At 41.1% G+C, this 23,815-nt stretch overlaps 1 protein-coding gene across 3 annotated transcripts in view; it reads right to left on the reverse strand.

The window, feature by feature from the left end:
- Positions 1-22,206, reverse strand: part of kif6 (kinesin family member 6) — a 54,564-nt gene extending 32,358 nt beyond the window's left edge. For all 3 annotated transcript variants that reach the window (XR_007966506.1, XM_052085713.1, XM_052085712.1), the window contains exons 1-11: positions 22,057-22,206; positions 19,490-19,599; positions 17,155-17,229; positions 13,775-13,922; positions 13,063-13,172; positions 10,035-10,164; positions 6,698-6,904; positions 5,260-5,403; positions 5,048-5,134; positions 1,281-1,384; positions 612-717 (exon numbers count right to left, since the gene is read on the reverse strand). Coding sequence is in view for 2 of the 3 variants with exons in the window: in XM_052085713.1 (XP_051941673.1) it covers positions 612-717; positions 1,281-1,384; positions 5,048-5,134; positions 5,260-5,403; positions 6,698-6,904; positions 10,035-10,164; positions 13,063-13,172; positions 13,775-13,922; positions 17,155-17,229; positions 19,490-19,599; positions 22,057-22,116 (1,281 nt within the window). In the remaining variant the exon portion in view is untranslated. The remainder of the gene's footprint in view (positions 1-611; positions 718-1,280; positions 1,385-5,047; positions 5,135-5,259; positions 5,404-6,697; positions 6,905-10,034; positions 10,165-13,062; positions 13,173-13,774; positions 13,923-17,154; positions 17,230-19,489; positions 19,600-22,056) is intronic.
- Between the last annotated feature and the right edge of the window lie 1,609 nt (positions 22,207-23,815).

The raw sequence follows: 23,815 nt of genomic DNA on the forward strand, positions 1-23,815 counted from the left end.
CTGGACATACCGGTACATGACTTTAGATTACATTTACTTGTTAGCATCAATGGTTGGCAAATGCAGCCAGTCCGAGCCTCCAAATGAGAGAGCCTATAAAACACTGAATGCAAACAAGTTTCACGTTTAAACAAGCGTAATTTTCCAAAACTACAATCGATTGTCGCCAAAATTCATGAACATATCTCTACTCATATCCACTTCAGTGTCTGACAATATTAGAAAGATGACCCTCATTGTTTTGGATTTTATGGACATTGTTATTTCATCTTTTCATGTTATGATTAATCTTCATATGTGCTCATAGAAAAAAAAATAACCTCATTGAGTGTACAACTAATATCAATCATCACTAAAATTTCGGTGGTTTATCTCAGATGATACCCATGCAGTCTAGTAACCCTGATAAGACATAGAAAAGACACTGCCTCCTTTTTAAAATATTTTTTTTAAGATAGCAAAGCACAAATGGACTGTTTGGAAAAATTCTTACAGTCCTGTATTACACAATTTGGTGAAAAAGGCCCATTGTTCCTCCATCACAGCAACGGTGAGAAGAAACAGATATGAGAGAGAGATGAGGACTACTATAAATATTGTGAATCTATTACCTTGAGCAGACAAAAACAATACTGGATTTTTCTCATGTCTGGTCCCAAAGTCAGTGTCACATCTGGACCAGGATCATCTAGAAAGGCCTTCACTGACTCTTCCAACCTAATCACACAGACAGACATTTTAAACCACTGCACTTACAAGTTATAATCAATCACACTCAGCACCAGCTCAGCAGCGAGAATCTATATTTAAGGAAGGGATTTTTTTGTGTTTAAAGTTAGGTCTGTTCAAAGACAACTATTTACTTTAATTTGTGCTCCAGCTACACTTGGCCAGTCAGTTGATAAACTATCTCTGGATAATAGTCCAAACATTGGTTCCCCAAGTTTTGGAAGCAGACTCTGAAAAGACTAGGAGGCAACTCTCCAAGCGGATCCTAGGAAGGCAAATGTGACGTCTTTATTTTTCCTGCAAACATGATGACGGAGCACTGATGCGAACATTGCAGTCTCATTTTGATAATTGCAATATTTGTGGGTTTTCGATCAAAGTTTCGCTCTGCCAGGCTGTGCCCTATCATCCAAGGAGGAGCATTGCAAACCATAAAAACAAAACTGGAGTAGAAACACATCCAAACAGACATCATTAGCGCTTACTGGGTATTTTGTTATATGGACATAGCAGAATTAAAGCAGGGCAGCAGAACAAAGTCCAATACATACTTCTTAATCTCCTCCATCGTTAACTGCTCATCTCTCTCTTCTCCTGTCAGCATCGTCAGCTCCTCCTTTAGAGACTGAACCTCCTGCTTTAGGCGAGCAATCAACTGTAATTTGCACAAAAACAAGGGGTTAACATGCATGTATGTCCACAGAATGTAAACTAGACAAAGGTGAATGGGCATTTTGATAGATGACACAAACCAAAGCGTCCTGCAATTTACACAACCAATCCAGGTCATGTCACTGCTGCCAAGTGATGAGACAATCTTGTGGTTTATCACGCTAATGCATTTTCAGGAACATTTAAGTGATTCCAGACAGTTTGATGCAGCAACAAGAAAATGAAGGAGACCAAACAAACATTTTCATCCTACATATTAAGTCCGTCTGATGTTATCTGACTCCATACATTTTTTTCATATATGACTTTAGGGGGGAAAAAAGGCTCTGTACATCAAAATGTTGATTGAAATGATCTTGCATCACTTTCGGTAGGGTTTAGTTGGCATACAGCAATGAAGCGGTTGAGATATGATGAGAAGTTGGGCCAACTCAGACAAACTGTGAGTTCAACATATGCAGAATTTAGCAGATTATGTACGGGTTGGTGGTTACGTTTACCTTATCAGTTCCAAGTTTCAACAATTCCAAGTGAGAAAATTACCATCACCTTATGCGGAGAGCATTCATTTTCAGTTTATTCATCCTATTAAGTTTTCATTCTTTGCTACTCCTTTCGGCGTAGTTAGTTTTAATTGTGACATTTTACATTTGAAATACATTTTGTTCAGTACTCCATGGTTCTCTTGCCTGCTTTCTTTGGGTTCACTACCATCATGCACACAACCACAGTCACTCCTCTTTCAAAAGGCTGACAAGAGGTTGTCAGTGCCGTGCCCCAACGAACAAGTCAGGCGGGTACCTTAAATTTCCGATTGAAAGCCCTATAAACAATTTTATTACCTGAACTCCATGTCCCTGATGAAAGCCAGTTTGGAGATTTATATTTGGTAGCAACAATCTCCTGACTAAAAACATCAACGGTGTGTCAGCAACACAATGACCCTTCCTGACACAACGTTGGATTGTCTCACGCTATTTTCTCCATCTTCATACACGGCCTATTCTTTTAACCCATTAGATAAGTGCAGGGCGGAAATCTGACCTACTGTCAAACCGTGTGAACACACTGCTCAGAATGAAGTGACCCGAGGTGTGTTTTGGGGCAGGTGCAATCAGACCGAAAGAATATTCTTATAATTTATTTTTTAAACCATAAATACCATATTTGACATTGCGGTCGCATGCTGCAGACAGTATCTTTTTTTGGACCCTGTGGTCTGATGTAAGACTCCCAGCTGCATCCTCAAAAGCTGACCACCAGTGGTCGAACAGCACAATCAGCAGTAGTCTATTTCAGGGGGCACAGCCCACACGAGTACCACAACCCAATGGCGGAATTTCAAATACCGTACTCGGAAAAGCACTTAGAATGTGTGAGTGATGTCAGCATAGCATTTTGCGGTCCAGGTTAGTGCAGTGGAGCAACATGCAGTGGAAATGGTTTGTACAAATTAATTATGCTCTTATTCAGTGAAAACGACATGTCACAAACTTATGTCAATAAACTTAAACAAACCAAAGCAGTCATGACTTCAACACAAATTATTTTTTGTTTTGTGCCTACAGACACACCCACACACACATAAAAATGCCCACAGTAAACTGTAAACACTCCTGTATAAGTACAGTTTACATTTTAAAGACACAACTATCGCATAGTTTGCCACACACAAACATGCTGCAATTATGGGGCCCTACTTGATGAAGGAAACACAGGCATGTTTTCTCACAACAGCTAAACATAGGCTTTTGTTTGGCCTAAAAAATGATAGGATATGGACATTTTAGACCAATGCGGGGGAGCACAAAACAAAACTGTACAAAACTGTAAGAAGACAAACAAAAAGCGAAGCAATGAAGATACCTTTCTGCCGAACACTGTGTAGCATTTATATGCATGTGGTAATCATAGCTGCATTCTCGGGTAGATGATATGGTGTTCAAATTTAAGAGAGGGAGGTTAGGGTGAGTTGTTGCATCTTAAAATGAATGATTTGGATCATTTCAGCAATTTTTTTCATGACGCAGTTCAACTCAATATAGTATAAGTATGGCTTTGAGTCTTTGGAGACCATAATTTCACAGTGAGGTCACGGCTTTTGGAGGAAACAAGACAAAATGTAAGTTTTTGAATTTAGGGTTGGGACAACCCTTAGCGCTCTTGAGGAAACCAGAATTGTCTGGAACACTTTTTACTGTATATTTTACTATGAGAGATGCAACCAAGCATAAAAAGAAATGGCGCTACAGTACATACGATTTGGCATTGATCCACCAAATCCATTGGGGATCTTTGTCAGAGCTTGGAATTGTCTTGCATAAGGAAGAAAAACATTTTTTATCATTAGCAGAAAAGATGGCTGGATTGAATTACATCACATTTTAAATCAGGACATATTTGCGTCCGTATTTGATTCCAGAATTCCGCTGTATACAAAGTGCTGTACATGGAGCAAATATCATATATACAAAAAATAAAACAATAAATTAATAACAATGAGGCGGCCCGGTAGTCCAGTGGTTAGTACGTCGACTTCACAGTGCAGAGGTACCAGGTTCAATTCCAGCTCAGGCCTCCCTGTGTGGGGTTTGCATGTTCTCCCCGGGCCTGCGTGGGTTCCATCCAACCATCCATTTTAAAATCGCTTATCCTCACAAGGGTCGTGGGTATGCTGGAGCCTATCCCAGCTGTCTTTGAGAAGTACACGGGGGACACCCAGAAGTGGCTGCCAGCTCATCGCAGGGCAAACAAACATTCACGCGCACAATCACACTGAGGGACAATTTTAGAGTGTTCCATTCACGTGCCATGCATATTTTTGGAACGTGGGAGGGAACCAGAGTACCCGGAGAAAACCCACGCAGGCAAAGGTAGAACATGCAAACTCCACACGGGAAGGCCGGAGTCGGAATCAAACTCTGCACCTCTGCACTGTGAGATGGATGTGCTAAACAGGTTACCCCCGTGCCACATTTGGCAGCCAAACGTTAGTGGCAATACAGTGGCAGCTTCATGTATCTTATAGCCGCACTTCACTGTGCTATTACTATATACTATATGTTCCTGAGTAAACAAAGTAAGGGAAGGTCTTGTATGATGTGTATTTGTACATGTACAGTCTATGAGCTAACTGGCTGGGTGTCTTTAAAACCAACTCAGCTTATGTTACTGTGTCTCTGTATCTACCACATCTGGAAAATAATTACAATATCGACTCAAATTGTGCAGCTTGGACTTTATGTTTGCACGTAAAGCCATCAATTCACTACTGTTCAGCTGGACGCTTTCTCAAGTTATGAGTTATTAGGCTGAAAAATGTCACAACAGATTTGAAGGCGTGTCAACAAGATAAGGAAAGAATGCAAATACAATTTGTGAAATTTGAAATAAAGCAAGACGGGCAGGCGGCGATGTGTTGAAGACCCCAAGAAAAAGTTGACACTGGAAAAAGTGTTTTTGGATCACTGAAGATGACACTTTGTTCCATTTTGAAGCTAAAACTGTACAGTAACTCATTTGCTGATCAAATTAAAACTTGGAAGCCATGTGAAAGGTCTGGCTATAAAGGCAAATGTGGTGTCATTGTGTCTGAGTTTTAGTATTTAAGACTAGTGAGGTATTGAAGAGTATGCGGCTGTCTCACCAAGGCAGGATCAAGTTCTTCATTCAAGATTGCCTCATTCTTGATAATAGCCACACGCTGGGCAAAGCGACATGTCGAGATGGACTCCTGTATTTTTTATAAGATAGCAAATTGGAAAGATGAACTAAAAACAAGATATTTGTATTTTGTTCACAATCTGGACAGATATCAAAGATATGACTTTTGTAGCGCAACAGAATTATCTGTCTTACATCTAGGTTCCTCTTATCAACTGCCATAGTAGCAATCATAGTGGTCTTGCAGTTGCCTCCAAGGCTATCCCTAAGCACAGAGGTCAGCATAGAGTTCCTGTATGGAATATGGCAGCGATTCCTCTCTGACAGAGCAATGATGACCTGAAGCAAAGCAAAATGAAAAGAAGCAAAGACTGAATGTAAAAATGAAGGATGGGACCGCTCATACAATTACTGTCATATGGGAGCGTGAGGAAAACACTCATACGGTGGGTCACTGCTATTATTTGCTGGAGGAACGCAAACTTTCAAAATCCCGTATCTGACATAAAACATAACATGAAGAAAGTCAAAACAGCATTCATTCTTCCAAGAAGTCGTTCTAAAATTTTTTGACGGATTGTCACCCAGACCTTTGGCGTAAAAACAGGCATAACTTAAGTTTTGTACCAATGCAAGTCTAGCCTACCACGTTTGCAGCAGTGTCGTGCCTCTCTGGGCACTCAGTTTCCTTGCCCCGACTCATCTGACAATTTAGTAACACAGTAGTCTGCGCTCAGCAAAAAAACAAAAACAAAAAAAACGCATCATCATTTTTGTGCCGGGACAATGGTTTAGTTCAGTGTGTTTGTAAATTTGGTTGATGCGCTATGTCTACAGGCCTCCTCGCGCCTCTGGCAATTTGGTGACACAAAGTAGGCTACATTTTAGACTGGCTAAAAGGAGGTTCATTGTGCAGTGCAGGTGGTATAACACGATTTTAGTGTATTTGATTGAATTGCAAGCAGACAAATTCAGCGCTCGGCCAACGTGTGTGGTAGATGTCAGTGGATTGCATTCATAAATATGCCACCAGCCTGGGACACTTCTTCTGAATCATTACAGAAATCATTGAATTAACTGAATGAATTGTAATTATTATCTTAAAAATATGCCCCCACCCTCACGATTGGGTGGGGAGTTCACATTCGGGATGCATGATCGGTGGTGCAAGGTGAGCTCCAATCTCTCCTAGTCTGCCCATGTCACAGGCGCAGCCAACGACATAATTCGCAAGGGGAGAGCTTGCAGTTTGCCTGCCACTGGCATGTTTGGACACCATGTTCATTCATCAATAAAAATATATAGATGAAGTTGAAACTACTTTTGCCAGTTATTCAACTGAACTCATCCAGTGCTATCTTTAGGGACTAGCTTTGTGCACGGGAGCACAGAAAAACTGTTCAGACACAGCTGGGCACACAATTGCCCACAATTGCTCTGTTATTCTGAACAAGTTGAATTCAGGAGGAATTTAACGATCCGTCTGAACATAGATAGAATCAAGAATATGGGTGAAAAGGAAATTTAGAGTCAAGGTTGTTGTGTCAAATGTTACACTGTTAATGCCGCACATTCGGTCACAACGTATTGTGCTGTTGTAAATGAAACAAATGACAGTTTATTAGGAAACTACCTGTTCTAAGTAATGGAGGGAGAGGTTGATGTATTTGGCCTCAGTGAGCAACTGCCCATTTAGGCCTGTCTTGCTGACGCGATCCGACCCAGCCAGGTCCACCAGGTGGAGCTTGGAGCGCCGTAGTGTAGCAGAGCCTGGCTCACGCCTACACAAGTGCACAGTGAATATACAGTGCGACCGTGTAGAGGCCTGGTTCATGGGAGTCTGAAGATTGGAAAAGAAAAGACAATAAGCACCAACATCATCATGTTTTGAATCAACAACAGTTTTGGGGCTGAAGTGGAAACAAAAAAAAAACAATTGTTTTCCATCTTTGATTCATTCAAACAACAGATGTGTTTCTTTTCATCCTTATTTTTCATGCATCTGCTGAGTAAAACATATGTTGTAGCATATGGGAACAATGAGAGGTAAACAGATGGTGTCAGCTTTGCAAAAGTTGAGGTGGATTCTAAAAAGTGTAGCAGAAGTCACAGTGGGCTGTGACACGTTGGAGACAAAAATAGTGGGTGATTCATTCTGAACAAACAAGCTTTATTAACAAAAGCAAGATGTGAAACATACGCATGGTGGTCAATGAAAAAACGATCTAGCCAGGCAGCAGTTACTCCAATATGTACTTAATTTGAATTAGAATTCAGTTGTACTCAAAAGGAGGACATTACCCTGACACTGTGTGATAACAAATGCTGAATATGATGAGTAAGTGACAACTTCCTGACAAAGACCTGCCGCCCTTGTGAAAGCGCTATATAAATCAGCATGTAGCAGCAGTATTGTTTTGTATTTGTGCTATCTTGACAACAACAGTACAAAAAATAATGCAGGACATTGATGATGAAATTGTGTTATGACCCCTCAGCTGTCAATTGGGGTCAAGACAGCGCAAGATAAAGCTATCATCTCTATTGTTCGTCCAAATTTTCCTTCCCTCTGCTAATGTTTGCCCCCAGATGTGCCACCTAATTCATCCATTCATTTTCTAATCGGCTTATCCTCACAAGGGTCGCGGTTGTGCTAGAAGCTATCCCAGCTGTCTTCGGGCAGCAGGCGGGGTACACTCTGAATTGGTTGCCAGCCAATCGCAGGACAAACATAGACGAACAACCAGCCGCGCTCACATTCACACCTCGGGACAATTTAGAGTGTTCCATTAACCTGCAATGCATGGTTTTGAATGTGGGAAGAAACCAGAGTACCCAGACAAAACCCACGAAGGCACAAGGGAGAACATGCAAACTCCACACAGGAAGGCTGGAGCCGGAATCGAACCCTGCACCTATGCAGTGTGAGGCCAACACGCTAACCAGTTGCCCATCAAGCCCCTATGTCTGTGTCTCACACAGAGCAGTAAGCCTACATTTGACTATAATATATTACCCATATTGTGTTAGAAAATTAAAATAGACTCATCATCATCATTTTGCAAAACCAGAAGGGATTGGATCAGTATTGAAGAAATGTGGAGCTTGCATGTGAACCACATGTTGATCAACACATTGTTGATGTAACCGGTGTTGACCACACACTGTGTTAGTACAACTCAGCAATCAGTCGCTACAACAGCCCAAACAAGGTGAAATTGGGATCAGCTTCTTTGCACCAAAAGGTTGAAGTGAGGACAGGAAGAAGAGGAAAAGGGAGCTAATCAGCAACCTAGAAAGGTGAAGGGAAATATTTTCGGATGAGGTCCAAAGAAAGGTGAGAAGTACCGTAGTGAAGGTGAATTTTATTTCCAATGAAACAGTAGTGTAGACATACATGAATGAGCTCACACTTTGCTGAGTGTGTCCATATGGTCGGGATTGAAAGAAGATAGTTTGTGAAAATGTTGGAATTGTGCTCTGTGTGGAGCAAAGACTTCTGGGATAAATTTGGCAGTGACAAATTGACAGTGCGGATGTTGTTTGTTCGCTTCAGGCTCAAGTGAAACGTTCTTGTCAAGAGGTCCCCGTGAGGGTGAGTTCACCAAAAGGTTCTGTGTGGGTGGCACCCCAAGCTGCTTGATCATCACACTGATATAAAAACAGAGCATTTGTTTTCATTGACAATATCACAGCGCCATGTGCAAGAGGTAAATAAAAAACAAATGGGACATTGTTAATACCAGTCACCAGAGACACTAAAACATTATTTACAACACAATTCTTTCTTCTGAACACAATTAATTTCCATTACATTTTGCACATGTTTTGAAAAATGGACATGCTTCAGTGAATAATCCAAATAAAAATGTGAAACCGCCTGTGAGCCTTATGCCCACCAGGCTCGCCCCCGCGGTCAGTGCAGCCTCTGCAGGTCTGGATGCCATGTGACTCAAGTCCGACGTGTAATGCTACTCATCACACAAAGCAGGAGATCTAAAAATTCTGAAAATGCAGCAAGCAAGAAGGTTTTGGGTGGGAGTCATGCACTCCGATGGGCATGTGCACTTGGCCGCAGTGTGCATTGGTGGGTTGATCAGATGGAGCAATGGCTCACACATTTACATCACGTTTTGTAGATCTTCAAAGCCCTCCTCAAAACTCACATTACCGATTTGTCTTACTGTTTATTGTGCATGTTAAATCGCTCCATGTACAGCACTTTGTATGCAGCGATGGCTGTTTGAAAGTGCTCTATAAATACTGTCGACTTGACGTTTGCGAAATAGGCAGAGGACATAACTGAACTTGGTTCATTTCACATTTGATTGGTAGGCAGGTAGCCCATGAAAAAAAATTATGTCTCCTGAGATGAAGTCATAATTTGCCTATGAGAGGCTCACGTTTTCTGCGATTGGCTGGCAACCGATTCAGGGTGTCCCCTGCCTACTGCCCGAAGACAGCTGGGATAGGCTCCAGCACCCCCCGCGACCCTAGTGAGGATCAAGCGGTTCGGAAAATGGATGGATGGAGGGTCACATTTTTTAGCGACCCGCAGCAAATACGTAAAACAACTTTTGACATGGCCCATAATGATATTTTTAGAAAAGAGGTGGGGTTAGGGTGACCAGGATTAGAAGCCAGCTGTCCAAAAAATAGGGGAGGTGTGTCATGGGTACTACGACTACAACTACCATAATTATTATTAAGCTTTTCTAGATATGAAAAGACACTAATATATTTACAGTTGAAATAATAACACAATTTATCCTAATAACACCGTGGAGAGGAAAGATAATTCAATTTCTGGAATATTTTCCTCCAACTTCTACTGAATGTCAAGGTCCTAATTTTAGTTCCAACCAGTATAAAAATCTACCTCAACAGAATTTGATTTTCAAACAAGTGTTATTAATTAGTCTACGTATGATATCTGTACAACATTCCTCATTGGCCACACCCCCACTTACTTCAGCAATCATTCTATTGGTATCGCCCAAGAACAGCAGATTGAGAGCCTCCTCTTCATTTGCAGATTGCTGCAATGAAAGGTTCCTGAGATGGATGTTCTGGTCAGTGTCTTCCATAATAATTACTTTTCTGCGAATAGAAAAAAAAACAAAATTTTGTTTTCAGAAAACGCACAAATATAAATGTACTTGAAATAAAACACAACAAAGCATGAGAGACAATCCGAAACTAGCCAACGCAGTACCCAGACCATTGATATCCATCACCTGCATTACTCATGTAGTAATACAAATTATAATTATTCAGGAAGAATGTGGGTTGGCCCGTTGGTCCAGTGGTTAGCGCGTCGATCTCACAGTGCAGAGGTACTGGGTTTCAGCTCCGGCCTCCCTGTGTGGATTTTGCATGTCCTCCCCGGGCCTGCGTGGGTTTTCTCCGGGTACTCCGGTTTCCTCCCACATTCCAAAAACATTCATCTCTATGTGCCCTGCAATTGGCTGGCAACCTGTTCAGGGTGTTCCCCGCCGACTGCCTGAAGGCGGCTGGGATTGGCTCCAGCACCCACCGCGACCCTAGTGAGGATTAAGCGGATCAAAAAATGGATGGATGCATAGATGGATGAAAAAAAGAACAACAAAACAGTCAATTTAATATGCTACATATTTTGAGACATTTTGTCTGTCCTGTGGTTGTGGAATGCTGCAGAGGAGGATATGAGCGTGCACTGATGTCACGAGACATGGCAAGTGGAACAGAAAGGCAGACCAACAGTGCCACAGTCTCTCCTTGAATCAGCAAGTGTAGCCACAACATGCTTAAGGTCGGGCACTGGCTATTTCTGGAAGACTATGATTTGTGTTTTTGTCTAAACCTTGAGCAAAATCATCTCAAAATACAGAAGTGCCTCAAATGCTGCCAGAATACAGGACAAAGAGCAAATTGATTGCATAAAAGACCAATATCTATTTAGCTGATGTATTGCCTATGACAGAAAAAAACCCCACCTCAAACAAGACAAAGAAAGTCAAATGGGACAGATGAGGTCGAGGGAGAGGCAGAGAGTACAGCAGTGGTTCTTATCCTTGTTTGAGGTCCTGAACTCAACCAGTTCACATGCGCATTCACCGAACCCTTCATTAGTGAAAAATAAAACATGATTCAAGAAGCATTCCTTCAGTTTTGAGTTGCTCAATTTGGCATGACAAATAATGCAGATAGGACACCGACACCCATCACTTTCCGTGATGCATGAAAAAATCCGTAAAAAAATCACATGAGGTACTATCACGACAGTCACTCACTGACGACTGAGCCAACATTTCCCACACCACTGATTGGACAAGCGATGTATTGTGATCATCTGCGGCAGGCGTGTCATAATTAATTGACATGTTGAGTCGGGTAAGTCTTAACCTCCAAGGCAGAGGCTCCGTCGAACCCCTGAGACCGATTCATCGAACCCAAAGTGAGAACCACTGGAGTAAAGCAACAAAAGAGGTAAACAGAAAAAAATAAATGGTTGTAGACAAAAAATATAGATCTCGACTACAAACAGTGCCTCTAACATGCTGTGAAAAAGCATTTCTTCACATAAACCTTTTTCTCCTTCTCAGTGCAAAATCTGTCACGAATTTGACGGCATTAAATTGCGATTGAATAGTGTTCTTCCTGTTGGCAGTCCGTATCAGACTGGCAAATACGACAGTTTCCATTTTCACCACACAATAGATTCCAGTCTCTTAAATGGCAGTGGAGGAAATTAGTCTCACTTATACCCACACGTTTCAGACAATGATGGAACTGTTGGTGATTTGTCTTTTCACTGTTAAAATAGATCTGCCAACCACTATCTGCCATGTCATTGTCAGATTAAGGCCTATTCGGCACACAAATTAGATAGGTGACTTCAGCTATAGCCATTATATAACCGTGACCTTTCAACTTGCTTCGACTTGGCCTTCCCTTGGCACTTTTTGACACATACCAAATGAATCCAGCTAAGACCGTGGAGTCACACAGCTGTGTGTGGGAGTGGCTATGATAGTATAAGAACAGGAACCACTTTGGACAGCGCTGACCTTATTCAGCATCTGGCAGAGAAGGCTCCACGGATGTGTAATTGATCTTTATGGTATCGATTAAATAGTTCTGCTGAGCATATTCAGTCTTCTGGTAGTCAATGTTATGAAGTAGAAATGTCCACATCTTTTTTTTTCCTCCAATTTTTGGTTCCCAAGTCCGTACGATATCGAGTCCTGATCTGATATCTTGGCAAAACACTAAGAAAAAAAAAGTGCGCATCAAAATGAATGTTTTCACATCGCTCGTGTCTCCTTGTTCCAAATACAATTTCCGTTCAGCTGCAGCGTACAGAAGAGCTCTGTGTACAGGCGGACAATCCTGTGTGTGTGCGTGCTTGTGGTGCTCTTACTCTCAGTCTGAATGCAAAATAACAACATAGCATTTTGCAATATATTTCCTCCATCCATTTTCAACACCACTTATCCTGAACAGGGTCGCGGGGAGTTGCTGGAGCCTATCCCAGCTGACTTCGGGCGGAATGCAGACCCTGAACTGGTCGCCAGTCAGTCGCAGGGCACATACAGAGACAAAGGACTATTCAGACCCACGTTCACACCGTCACTGAACTACTTATAGCTTTAAAAATCCATGAAATCCACGTGATCGGCCCTGATTTCTGATCACTGTGATCGGATCGTGACATCCCGAATAACAAGCATGAAATAAAACGGACCGGCAGAAGTTCACTCAGGACTTTACATTTTCCTGCATTTTTTGGTTAAGATTTCTACCTCTCAACTGGATTAAAAACTGCCACACCAAGATAGCGAAAATTCACTTGGTCACAAGACTCAAGTTTTTGCCGCCAAGATTTTTTTTCCTCGACAGAGACCCTTCTGGTTTGTACAGGCCTTGAAGACAGAGCAGGGGCCAGCCAAAAAAGATACAATTGTAAGATCTCACTTTATATCTGTCATCAAAAAGAGTTCTGAAAAGCATACTGACGGTAGGTCCTCCAGGCGAGATGCTTCATGTCTGGAATCCAGGAGGTCATAACCCATTTCGTTGTAAATCTCCAGGTATGATATGTGAGTACGATACACTGTACTGCTGTCCTGTAGGGCAGAATGTATATATTAAAAGCTGACTGAATGAATTAAACTAAAAAGTGTTATACGTTGGGCAGTTGCAAGTGAATTAGTGCTGCGAATGAATTACTATTATACATTAGTTCATGAAGTCAGTTTAAGGAGCACTGAAAAAATAGGTACAGACCTGACCTCTGACCTCAGCTACCTCTCAACATCTTGGATTCTGGCATCTTTTGAAATGAATCATGTTCTCCCTTTCACTTTATTGCCTGAAAGTCTAAAGATCATTTAAAAATCAGCAGGGTGTTATAACTGATCTACACTGAGCTCTGCCCTATAATAGACAACTGTGATTCAACTTTGTTAGGACTGGAACATGAAAGTGGATGTGCGCATGATTTATGAATGTGTTGAAAAAAATTACATGATAATGCGACAGCCAATGTGAAAGAAGAGACATAGAGAACAGGAAGCGATGGAGGAGCATGACTTGATGCGCAACCGTCGTATGAGAGAAACTGTGAAAGAAAAGTAGATTAGAACACAAATTCTCGATCTCACCGGTGTGAAGGGTAGACAAAATTAGAGTCAATACAGCTGAGATTGGTAAGTGCTGATGCTCTGACCTGGATGAAATGCTCATAGAGGTATGAGAGTGTGCGGGGAATAATGCCACGATCACTGTAGCGCTCTGCCCCTCCTGTGATGGTGAAGGTCTTCCCACTGCCTGTTTGGCCATAAGCAAAGATGGTGCCATTGTAGCCGGCCAACACACTGCAGAGAAAAAAGATACTGGCAAACACTTGATACCAAGAACACTTGCATCAGTGGAAGACTGGGTAATAACAAATGAAGGTGGATCCCATGGGTTGTAATCCAGAACCGCAATTCCACTGACGTTGGGAAGTTAAACATAAATAAAAACATAAATAAATAAAATAGAATACTGTACAATGATTGGGAAATTATGCATGTTCAACTTATATTTCATTGATAAACTGTTTTGAGCAAATAATCATTAACTTGCAACAGTTACAATTAACAATGCTACCCGTTTTCAATGGGAGATACGTGATATGTCTGGACTGCAGGCCGGCCAGTCTCGTGAAATGAAAAGAAATTATTAAATTCCTTAGTATCAGCAAAAGCGTAATGGACTTTTACTTGGTCCAAGCTGAACCCTTCTACCAAAAAAAAAGGGAACTAAATTATTGTGTAATCCTATGAAGTAAAATAGATAAAACTATTTTGGCTTGGCATAGGCAGTAAATTATTCAATACCGCTGCTTTCAAAAGTATCTACCTGTTTTACATCTACCTGTGTTTATCTTAATATTGGGTCATTTGCAATTTCTATGACATCACCACTTCATCGTAATGCACTTTTATTCAATACTGGAGCCTCTACTACAGGGGTAGGCAACTCCCTATTCCAACACACCTGATTCAATTTATCATTTCAGCCTTCAACAGAACTTGCTGATGAGCTGATCGTTTGAATCAGGTGTGCTGGAGTTGAGAGGGATTTGAAACAGGCAGGACAAGGCTCTCGAGGAACCGGAGCTCCCTACCCCTGCCCTACTCGATCAAAGTCAGAGTAAATTAAATGTGACAATATAAATCCCCAGGAAAAGATGGATGTACTAGAGTGGAGAGACGTTATGGCGACAGACATCTGACGAAGGAAAAAGGTCTTCAAGTATGAGTGAAAGAAAACCCAGTGAACGGGTACATTTTGGTTTGGCTCTGAATGGGGCCAATGGAAACCAATAGTACTTAGGTGCTATAGAGTGAAATGAAACATTGAAAGCATTGTAGGAATGACATCAACAGTAAAAATCTGAAGCAACGGAGTGAAGCACAGTACTGTGACTCATCTGACATTGACGTCTTGGACGATTTTCTCCTATGATTGACAAGCAAGAGAACATGCAAGGGCGGAGTGTTTCATTTCATGTCACTGCAAATGATGCCGCTTCGAAGCTGTCTTTGAGGTTTGAGCTCTTAGCAATGCTGATTTCTGTTTATGCCTCAGCTTCACGAGAGACTGGCTAGCCTCCAATAAGAGGTTTCGCAGCTATGTACTGTAAATTAGTATCAGATCGTTGACAGTTAGTGCTACCAAACCTACAGAATTGACTCTTCCTCTCATCAACTATTAATGATGGTTAGTTTTTGGAACCAGCGTCAAGCTAAACTTTCAATGGAAAAAAATGCTGGTACTCCCCTTAGTTGCCAGGTAAATTAGGTGGTGGGTAACAGCAGATCATTAAGTAAACAAATTAATATGTAATAAACAGATGAGGGCATTCCATCAGACTGATGGAGGTCCATCAGTCTGCCACTATTTTTCCGTCTATTTCAGGCTGATCCACACGGGCCCAGTTCGTCCCTCGTCGGCGGCATCCGATCCACATCGAGAATGTAATTTCCACCTCACACACAGGTGCCGCACAAACCAACACAGCCAAATAAAGAAAAAAAAGCAATAAACCAAAACACACACACACACAGAGACGTGCACACACACAATTGATTGGTTAAGTAAAAACAATATGTGGCTCTTCTCCACCGTTTTCTTGGCTTGTTGTGAGAGACAATGATCTGTGAATTTGTGAGCTTCCGCTGTAGTATTTGAGGCCTAACAGCTCAAACCAAGATCAAATTGACTTACAATAGTCTTTATCTACCTTGATGAGAACCTGCTGCCGTAAACTAGAGGTAAATTTACCTCTAGATGAAGGCAGATGAAGGCAACCTAAACCCCAACTTGGCCCACTTAGTCAGCCAACCTGAAGTTTCAACATGTTATTTTAAGTATTAAAAAAAACAACAATTATAATGCAGAGCAGTTGTTTTATAGCCTTTGCCGTGACCCTTAATAGGGATAGCTGATGGACCTCCATTTTCTGAACTTCACATATCCTCACCATGGGTGAGCTGGAGGCTATCCCAGCCTTTTCAAACCAGGAATGGTCGTCAGCCAATCACAGGGCACATATTATATATTGTAGAGTAGAAAAACAACACTCCAGTTTATAGTCACACTGATGAAGGGAGGTTGAAGTTAAACTGAGCTAAATGTTTGTGGAGGAGGAGGAGGAGGAGGAAACACCTTTTTACATTACAACAACCAACTTTAATGACAGGAAATTCCATGAAAACTCCTTCTCCTGGCTGATTTCCCGACTGGAGAGCAAGTTGCAAATTTGGCAGGCATTAAGCAGGAACAAACTAAGTTTGAGGGTGGAGAGGTCTAAGGAGGTGAAGATTTAACTGCTGCTTGTCCAACCAATTTGGGTTGAATTTCCTTTCATGTTAGTCGGGCAATAACTTCATACATTTTTTTTTTAAACAGACAGTCTGGAAAGCAAAGAGGACCGTACAGTAACCACCTGGCATCTGACCTCTGCTGCACCTTATATCCGATAGCATTTAACTTTCACCACTTTTCTACTTCATGATAATCCTTAAATGATTTGGTCGACAATTGTGAGGGTTAGGGAGCCATGGCAGGAAAAAAAATAGATTCAAAAAATTTTATTTTATTTTTTTATTTTTTGGAAAGCTTACATTGTATTTGAGTTTGTCTCATGATACTGTGCCACTTGTGACGAAAACGCAGACACACTCTGCAATGGCTCATAGTGTTCCTCCGTGCTGTGGCTTGTTAAAGTTCTGACACTCACAATGGCGGAACTTTCCATCATGCTTGCCAGCTGAGTCCACTTAGTGGTTTAAGTATGTCAAGTACACCAAAAACCAGGCAACCTTCATTTGCATTTTAAAACACAGAATTTAGCTGATTTCCTGTTTGCTGGGCTGGGTGATGTTAATGTGACAGGACTTAAACCTGGATGAGCGTTGCTGGCCAAACATGGGAGAATATTGGATGTTATCGTTTGTGAATTCAAATAAAAAATATTAAAACTAAAATAAAAGCCCACAGTCATTAAGTTTTTAAAAGAAAATATCAGATCAAAGCAAGAGTGCAATGTCACATTACCTGTCTGCAACTGGTTTTGCGATGTGTTCAAATATCTCTTCTTGGTTGGTTGTTTGATCGAACACCTTTTGGAACCTGGATAAAAGAAGAAATTGTGTTTTCAATGTTTTTTTTTTTTTTTACTACAACAAAAACACCAACATCTAAGGGCAGACACACAACATTGTTAAACATGTACATTCAAACAGTTTGGTATTTTATTTCCAAAATGGATTAAGAAGTTATTGTATGTTCTGAAGAAGTCTCAAATCATGCTTTATCCCACAAAAAAAAAAAAAAAAATGAGAGCGATGTGACTGGAATCCGCCCAGGAGGTTTCTTAAATGTGGAAATTGTATTTATACAAGGGCATTAGGGAACCTCCGCAAGCTATTATAAGAGCGTGTGGTTTGCAAAGACTCTCCATGTCCACTACTGTCTGACTCCCTAACTGTGAATTTAGGGCTTGGAAGCGTGGCGTGAGCCCTGCCCAGAGGGTATATAAGGCTGCAGCTTTCACCACCAGATGTTCTGGTTCAGCAATGACAGAGCTGGTAGATGGATTATTTCTGATATGCAACCTGGGTAGCAACAAGTTTAACTTTGCAATTCTTTATTTTGGCAGTTCCAGCTGTCTTGCTGCTATTTACTTCAAGCCCAAGTGTAATTCATGTAGGAGTGTAACTCGCCTCATGCTCAAATGCAGCACACCCGAATGAGGACACGTGCTAAAGAAATCGGATGGGAGGATTGATGTTTCATTATCTTGAAATCCATTTATTAGCCATATTGAGATTGAAGTGGTCAACTGGTTCGGACATCCACCCGGGGGTGCAGGGTTCAATTCCGGCTTCGGTCTTCCTGTTGTGGAGTTTGCATGTTATGCGTGGGTTTCCTCCGGGTACTCCAGTTTCTTCCCACATTCCAAAAACACAGAATTCAGGTTAATTGATTACTCTAAATTGCCCGTAGGTGTGATTGTGAGTGCAAATGGTTGTTCGTCTATGTGTGCCCTGCAATTGGCTGGCAACCAGTTCAGAGTGTACCCCAAAGACGGCTGGGATAGCCTCCAGGACGTCCATGACCCTTGTGAGGATAAAGGGATTAGAAAATGGATGAATGGATAGAGTGAGATACAGAACTATTGAGAAACATTTTTATTATTGTGTTTTGATTCACAACCCCAGTATAAGATAAAAAAATATCAGGTCAAAAAAATATTTTTCAATTTGATATTTTTTATTTTCTTAGTGCAAATATTATATTGTTTAAGTTAACAATAGTACATTTTAAAAATATTCCCATTTATTATTAGCATATTGCAGAATAATCTGACATTTCTTAACAAAAATTGGTGCAAAATGTTTGCAGCAAATCCTAACAGTCAAGTTTCAGAATGTCATATAAAAGGTTTTCAGTTCGCCCTCCAGTGGACAATATTTGCAACAACAGTTATAAACTGTAGTTCATGATCTATTCTCACAAGCCAGATTGGATCCCCTCCCCTGACTTGCCAGTAATGGCCCAGGGGCCATATTTTTGACACCATTGTGTTAGATGTTGGTAAAAATCAACTAAGTTTACAGTATAAAATGTTTGCACACATGAATCATAATTCAAGAGAATACGTTTATCCATAGAACAGGTAGATAAATCAGCGCGTTGATTAAAGGTCAGTCAGGCCGTGATCGTGTAGTGGGTAGTACCCTGTGTTGTGTTCACAGCAATCCTGGTTTGAATATTTTGGTAATGGATTACATCTATATACACTTATTTTACATTGAATCAAATGTTTTCATAAACAATAATCACAGTTATTCATTGATTATCACATCACCTTTTTTACAAATCCGGTTGAGAAAACAGAGGTCTTCTAAGTGCTTGTAACAAAGAACACTCATTAGCACTGGTATGAAATTCATTCACTTTGCGAGGATGAAACTGTATCGTTCCGATTTTCTGGTCCATTTACGTGCCCTGTTCTTTTCTTCTGCCCCGTCAAACAACCGTTTGCCTGAAAGTGAATCGTGCATCGCCACACAGCGCCGAGGCCTCTCACAGAATAACTCGCCAACAATGGCAAAGAGAAGCTAACGGGAAATGCAGTACAATGGCAGACTGGCACTCAGCATTCTGTAAATGACATCACTCGCTGGAGATTGCCGAACAACAGCACATTGCTATCGGTTTTACTATGAATCTGGGTGGGTTACGTGAAAAAAAAAAACGAACAAAAGAATACAGTACTTGGAACAGTTTTAGCTCTAAGTATGTCTCAAAAGATGGTTGACCAAGTTAACTTCACTTTTGACCTTTTAAGGTTTTTCAGCCTTAAATTAATCTCTAAATGGAGCACCTGAAGCTGAAGCACTCCCTCTTGTTGTTAACAAAGCCATCAGCCATGTCCTTAGGTACCACAAACTCCAGCGCTGCACTTGTTTGTGGCTCATTGTTGACAGAGTACACCTGAGGGAGGCAGAGACAACAGCAGTCAATCAACCACTTGTGGGTACCACCCAAAACTCAATGTATAATGTAAGCGGCCATCGCGGCGTGAGAAAAAAAGGTAATTGTGTTGTTTTTTTAACATTAAAAAACGGCAGTGTTGTCGCTAGTGGTTAGCATGTATGCATACATGTACACTTATGCAATTAAGTGTAATCGTGTACAGTATGTAAAAATATTTTTGTCAGTAAAATGTTGAATTTTGTACTCATTTTGTACTAATGTACTGTACGTATTTGTAAATTAATATCACGGTATAAATTGTTTGTCTTCACAGCAAAGGTCAGTGTTAAAGTGAAACTATCAGAATGGAAGTATTTCTGATTGGGTTATTTGAATGGAAAAGGTAAATAGTTCCTGTTAAAAGGATCAGAAAGTATCATTTATTCTTCTCTCTGCTACTATTCATTCATATGTTGCCATTTAAAACATGGCTGTTCTTTTATGCAAATAAATCAATTCAACAAATAAAAAGCAACGGGCTCCGGAACCTGTCCACGAGTCGCAAGCTGCTTGTGATTGGTGAGCTTGAGGACATAAGAGTGCTGAAAAACAACCCCACAGCTTTGAAGATCACAAAATCGTGTGGTCCAAAATCACAATTTTGATCCCAAAACGATAAATCGTTCAGCCCTACCACATTCCAAAAACATGCCTTCTATGGCCTGACTGAATAATCTAATTTGTCCAGATCTGAGCGGGAACTGTAACACACCCCGCAACTGGCAGGTGACCAGATCACGATGCACCCTGGCTCTTGCCTAAAGTCAGGTGAAATCGACTCCACCTGGCCCACATAGACATGTTCTATAGAAAATGATGATGCACGTTTAAAAACCTTCTCAATATGGTCATGGCCCCATACAAGGAGTCCATGCTAAACCCTGAAATACAACAGACATTTGTACACGGCAAATTTAGCATTTTGTGGTGCAGTCACTGTCTGCCCCAAAAAGAAAAGCTGGAATTAAAGACATACATCATGTGGAAAGCTATAGAAATGAAAAAAAAAAGCTATCATTGTTGTGCTGTGTAGCGAATGCTGTTTAGAAATGTGCTTACTAAGGCCAAAGTCATGCCTCAAGGGATACGAGAAAAACTGCCCAACATTAAACGAACAGACTGAAATTCAGGCAGTGGTTGGCATTTAAAGTGAGGTCAGCTGGGTCACGTTGAACACTCCCATTCTTTGGTTTTGATCTTCAACGTATGTGCTGGCATATGTCTCGAAGACACTAATGCAATTATAAGACCATGGGGGTTGAGGCAAAGAAAAGCATACAACCTGAATGATTAGATTGTTTTCACTGATAGTCCTTTTGTTTTGTTGCGTTCTCATGGAAATGCGCAGAACGTCAAAAAGCCATAACGATGTGGCCGTGGTCATTTCATTGTGCTCAATATTGTCCCTGCAAGCTAAATGGCCACAGAACCCATCTGTGTAATTTGATCACTGCTTCCATCAGTTGCCGTACTCAGACAAAAAACTGGATTTCAGGGAGTCTTTTCCGAGGCTTTTTGCATGTACGGTGACTTTGTCAACCCAATGAATGCTGAACTTACCTAATAAGATGTGGTTACATAATGTACAAGAAAAAAATATATATTCTACTGTAGAGCAGGAGTGCCATTTTTGTTGCGGGCCATTTTGTCCTGCAGTAACAGCTTCCCTCATTGACACCAAATGAATTGTTTCATAGTCTCAGTACAAATACACAACAAATTGATGGCTTGAAATCAGAAGGATAATAGTTTGTTGAATTATTGGATAATTTGGTATAAAAAAAGAGTCGCAAAAATATTGCAAAATCTCAATTTATTACACATGACAATTCAAAATTTTGGTACAAGAATCATGGAAGTTGACACACATGATTTGCTTTCGGGGGACCTATAAAATGATGTAGCGGGCTGGATCTGGCCCCTTGGCCTTGAGTTTAACATCTGCTATGTAGAGGACAAGCATCAGGCCACGTTGAGATTTTGTAGATTATTATGTTCCTAAATAATGAAATGTGTTGGATTTATAATGTGATCTGCTTAGAATTAGCATTTTCTCTTGTGCTTGCATGGGTTTGCTCTCTTAGGTTTATTGTCTCCTCTATAAGTGTCATTCAGTAACAATCTGGTGGTCCTTTTGGATACAAGAATTACTTAATGGCCTTATTAATGATTAATAACACAACAACACTGGTAAAAATTAGGTTTGCATTTATCCATAACAAATCGACACTGTACAGTAAAAATGGCAGACAGAAGCAGAAAGTTCAATCGATTTTAAGCAACTGCATTATTTCCGTGCAATTATTGGGGCATCACGCAGAACACACAAGTAAGGCAGGAAGGTTTACGTTCATGCGTGCATTTGCACGCACACTGGATGGTTCGCGTGCTAAATCGTAGTACGTGTTAACTTACCGCGGTATTTTTCTTGGTGGGCTTTATACGGGCGTATACCTGAATGGTCTGTTTTACCATTTTATCTTTCTAAAGGCAAATTGTTTCCTTTCCGTTTGTATGCTGACTTGCGCTTACTCGCCACAATTGGCTGGATGCTGCTGTGCGTTCAATTTGGTTGCCTAGTGACCAAAACTCGAGTGGAGGGGGCTGGGTGGTGGATTGACAAAGATCGTTTATGATAAAACGACGCTCTCTCGGCGAAGGCATAAAAACCGTGTGTTGGAAAAGCCGACGCGTCAGTCACACCAGTTTCTAGTTTTTTCATGTGTGCGTACCTCCACGGTCGCTTAAGACAGACACTCGTGAATTATATATTATGAGTTGCTCAAATTGTTAACATAGTTTGCTTTACTAGTGTTTGTATTATCAAGAAACATTTGACTCAAGATTCAGCAGATTTCTGCCCATTGCCAGTTCTTCATAATGCAAATTGGGAAAACGATAGCTGTCACACTTGCACACATTTCTGTTTGTATAAAAATGACTAAACACTATTGCATCATTTGCTTGGAAATGAGAGAAAATACGTTATCATCCAACCATACAAAAAGTGAGAATCTGTTGTTTTTGTTGCACAAGGAACAAGTCTGTCAGATCAAATGCAGACAGGGAAATTAACTGCAGGTACTTGTAGTTACTGCAATTGAGGACAGCAACATTGTAAACTAGGGGGTAACAATCCGAGAGTTTAATCCAAAACCTCAGAGCTGTGAGGTTTTGGATTCAACTCTCGGCTCCAGTGTGGAGTTTGCACATATTATCCCTCTGCTTGTGTGTTTCCTCACACATTCCAAAAATGTGCCTTGGTTCAGTCAATACCCTTAATTTGCAATATACTTTTTTTTTTTTGCGTTAGATCATCTGCACCACGATTTAAAAGAGGCCTGGGCAGCTGAAATTTTAGACTAACTTTCTGGCATCAAATTGTCACTTGCCGTGTGTATCTTGAACACTAGAATGCCGCAGAGCAGTCTGCCAAATTGGCCAACAGGCAGAGCCCTAAATGTTACCACCAAATAGTTACCACCACGTTACCTATGTTTTTCCCTTTTTCCCTTTATTTTGCCTCAAAAGCTGTTCTTTCTTTTTTTCATTTTTGTAGTTATCCAGAGGTCCGGCAAAACAAACAAGTCTGTGGTATGTAACCGTGTCTGCATGACAAATGACGGACAATCTCTTCAGTCATACCTTCTGTCTCTCAAATATCTGATCAGCTATTCTTGTCAGGGTGCGGTGCGTTTTAAAATAATTATAATGAAATTAGATTTATGGTGGTTTAGGAGTGGAATAATTAAAAAATAGGGGCGGCCCAGTAGTCCAGTGGTTAGCACATCGGCTTCACAGTGCAGAGGTACCAGGTTCGATTCCAGCTCCTGCCTCCCTCTGTGGAGTTTGCATGTTCTCCCCGGGCCTGCGTGGGTTTTCTCCGGGTGCTCCGGTTTCCTCCCACATTCCAAAAACATGCGTGGCAGGCTGATTGAACACTCTAAATTGTCACTAGGTGTGGCATGGATGGTTGTTCGTCTCTGTGTGCCCTGTTATTGGCTGGCAACCAATTCAGGGTGTCCCCCGCCTACTGCCCGGATACAGCTGGGATGGGCTCCAGCACCCCCCGCGACCCTAGTGAGGATCAAGCGGTCCGGAAGATGATGAATGAATAATTAAAAAATAACATTTTAATATTCTACTGTCGGGTCATTCATACATACATAAAAAG

Source organism: Hippocampus zosterae, chromosome 14 (assembly GCF_025434085.1).
Source record: "Hippocampus zosterae strain Florida chromosome 14, ASM2543408v3, whole genome shotgun sequence".
Taxonomy (NCBI): Eukaryota; Metazoa; Chordata; class Actinopteri; order Syngnathiformes; family Syngnathidae; genus Hippocampus; species Hippocampus zosterae.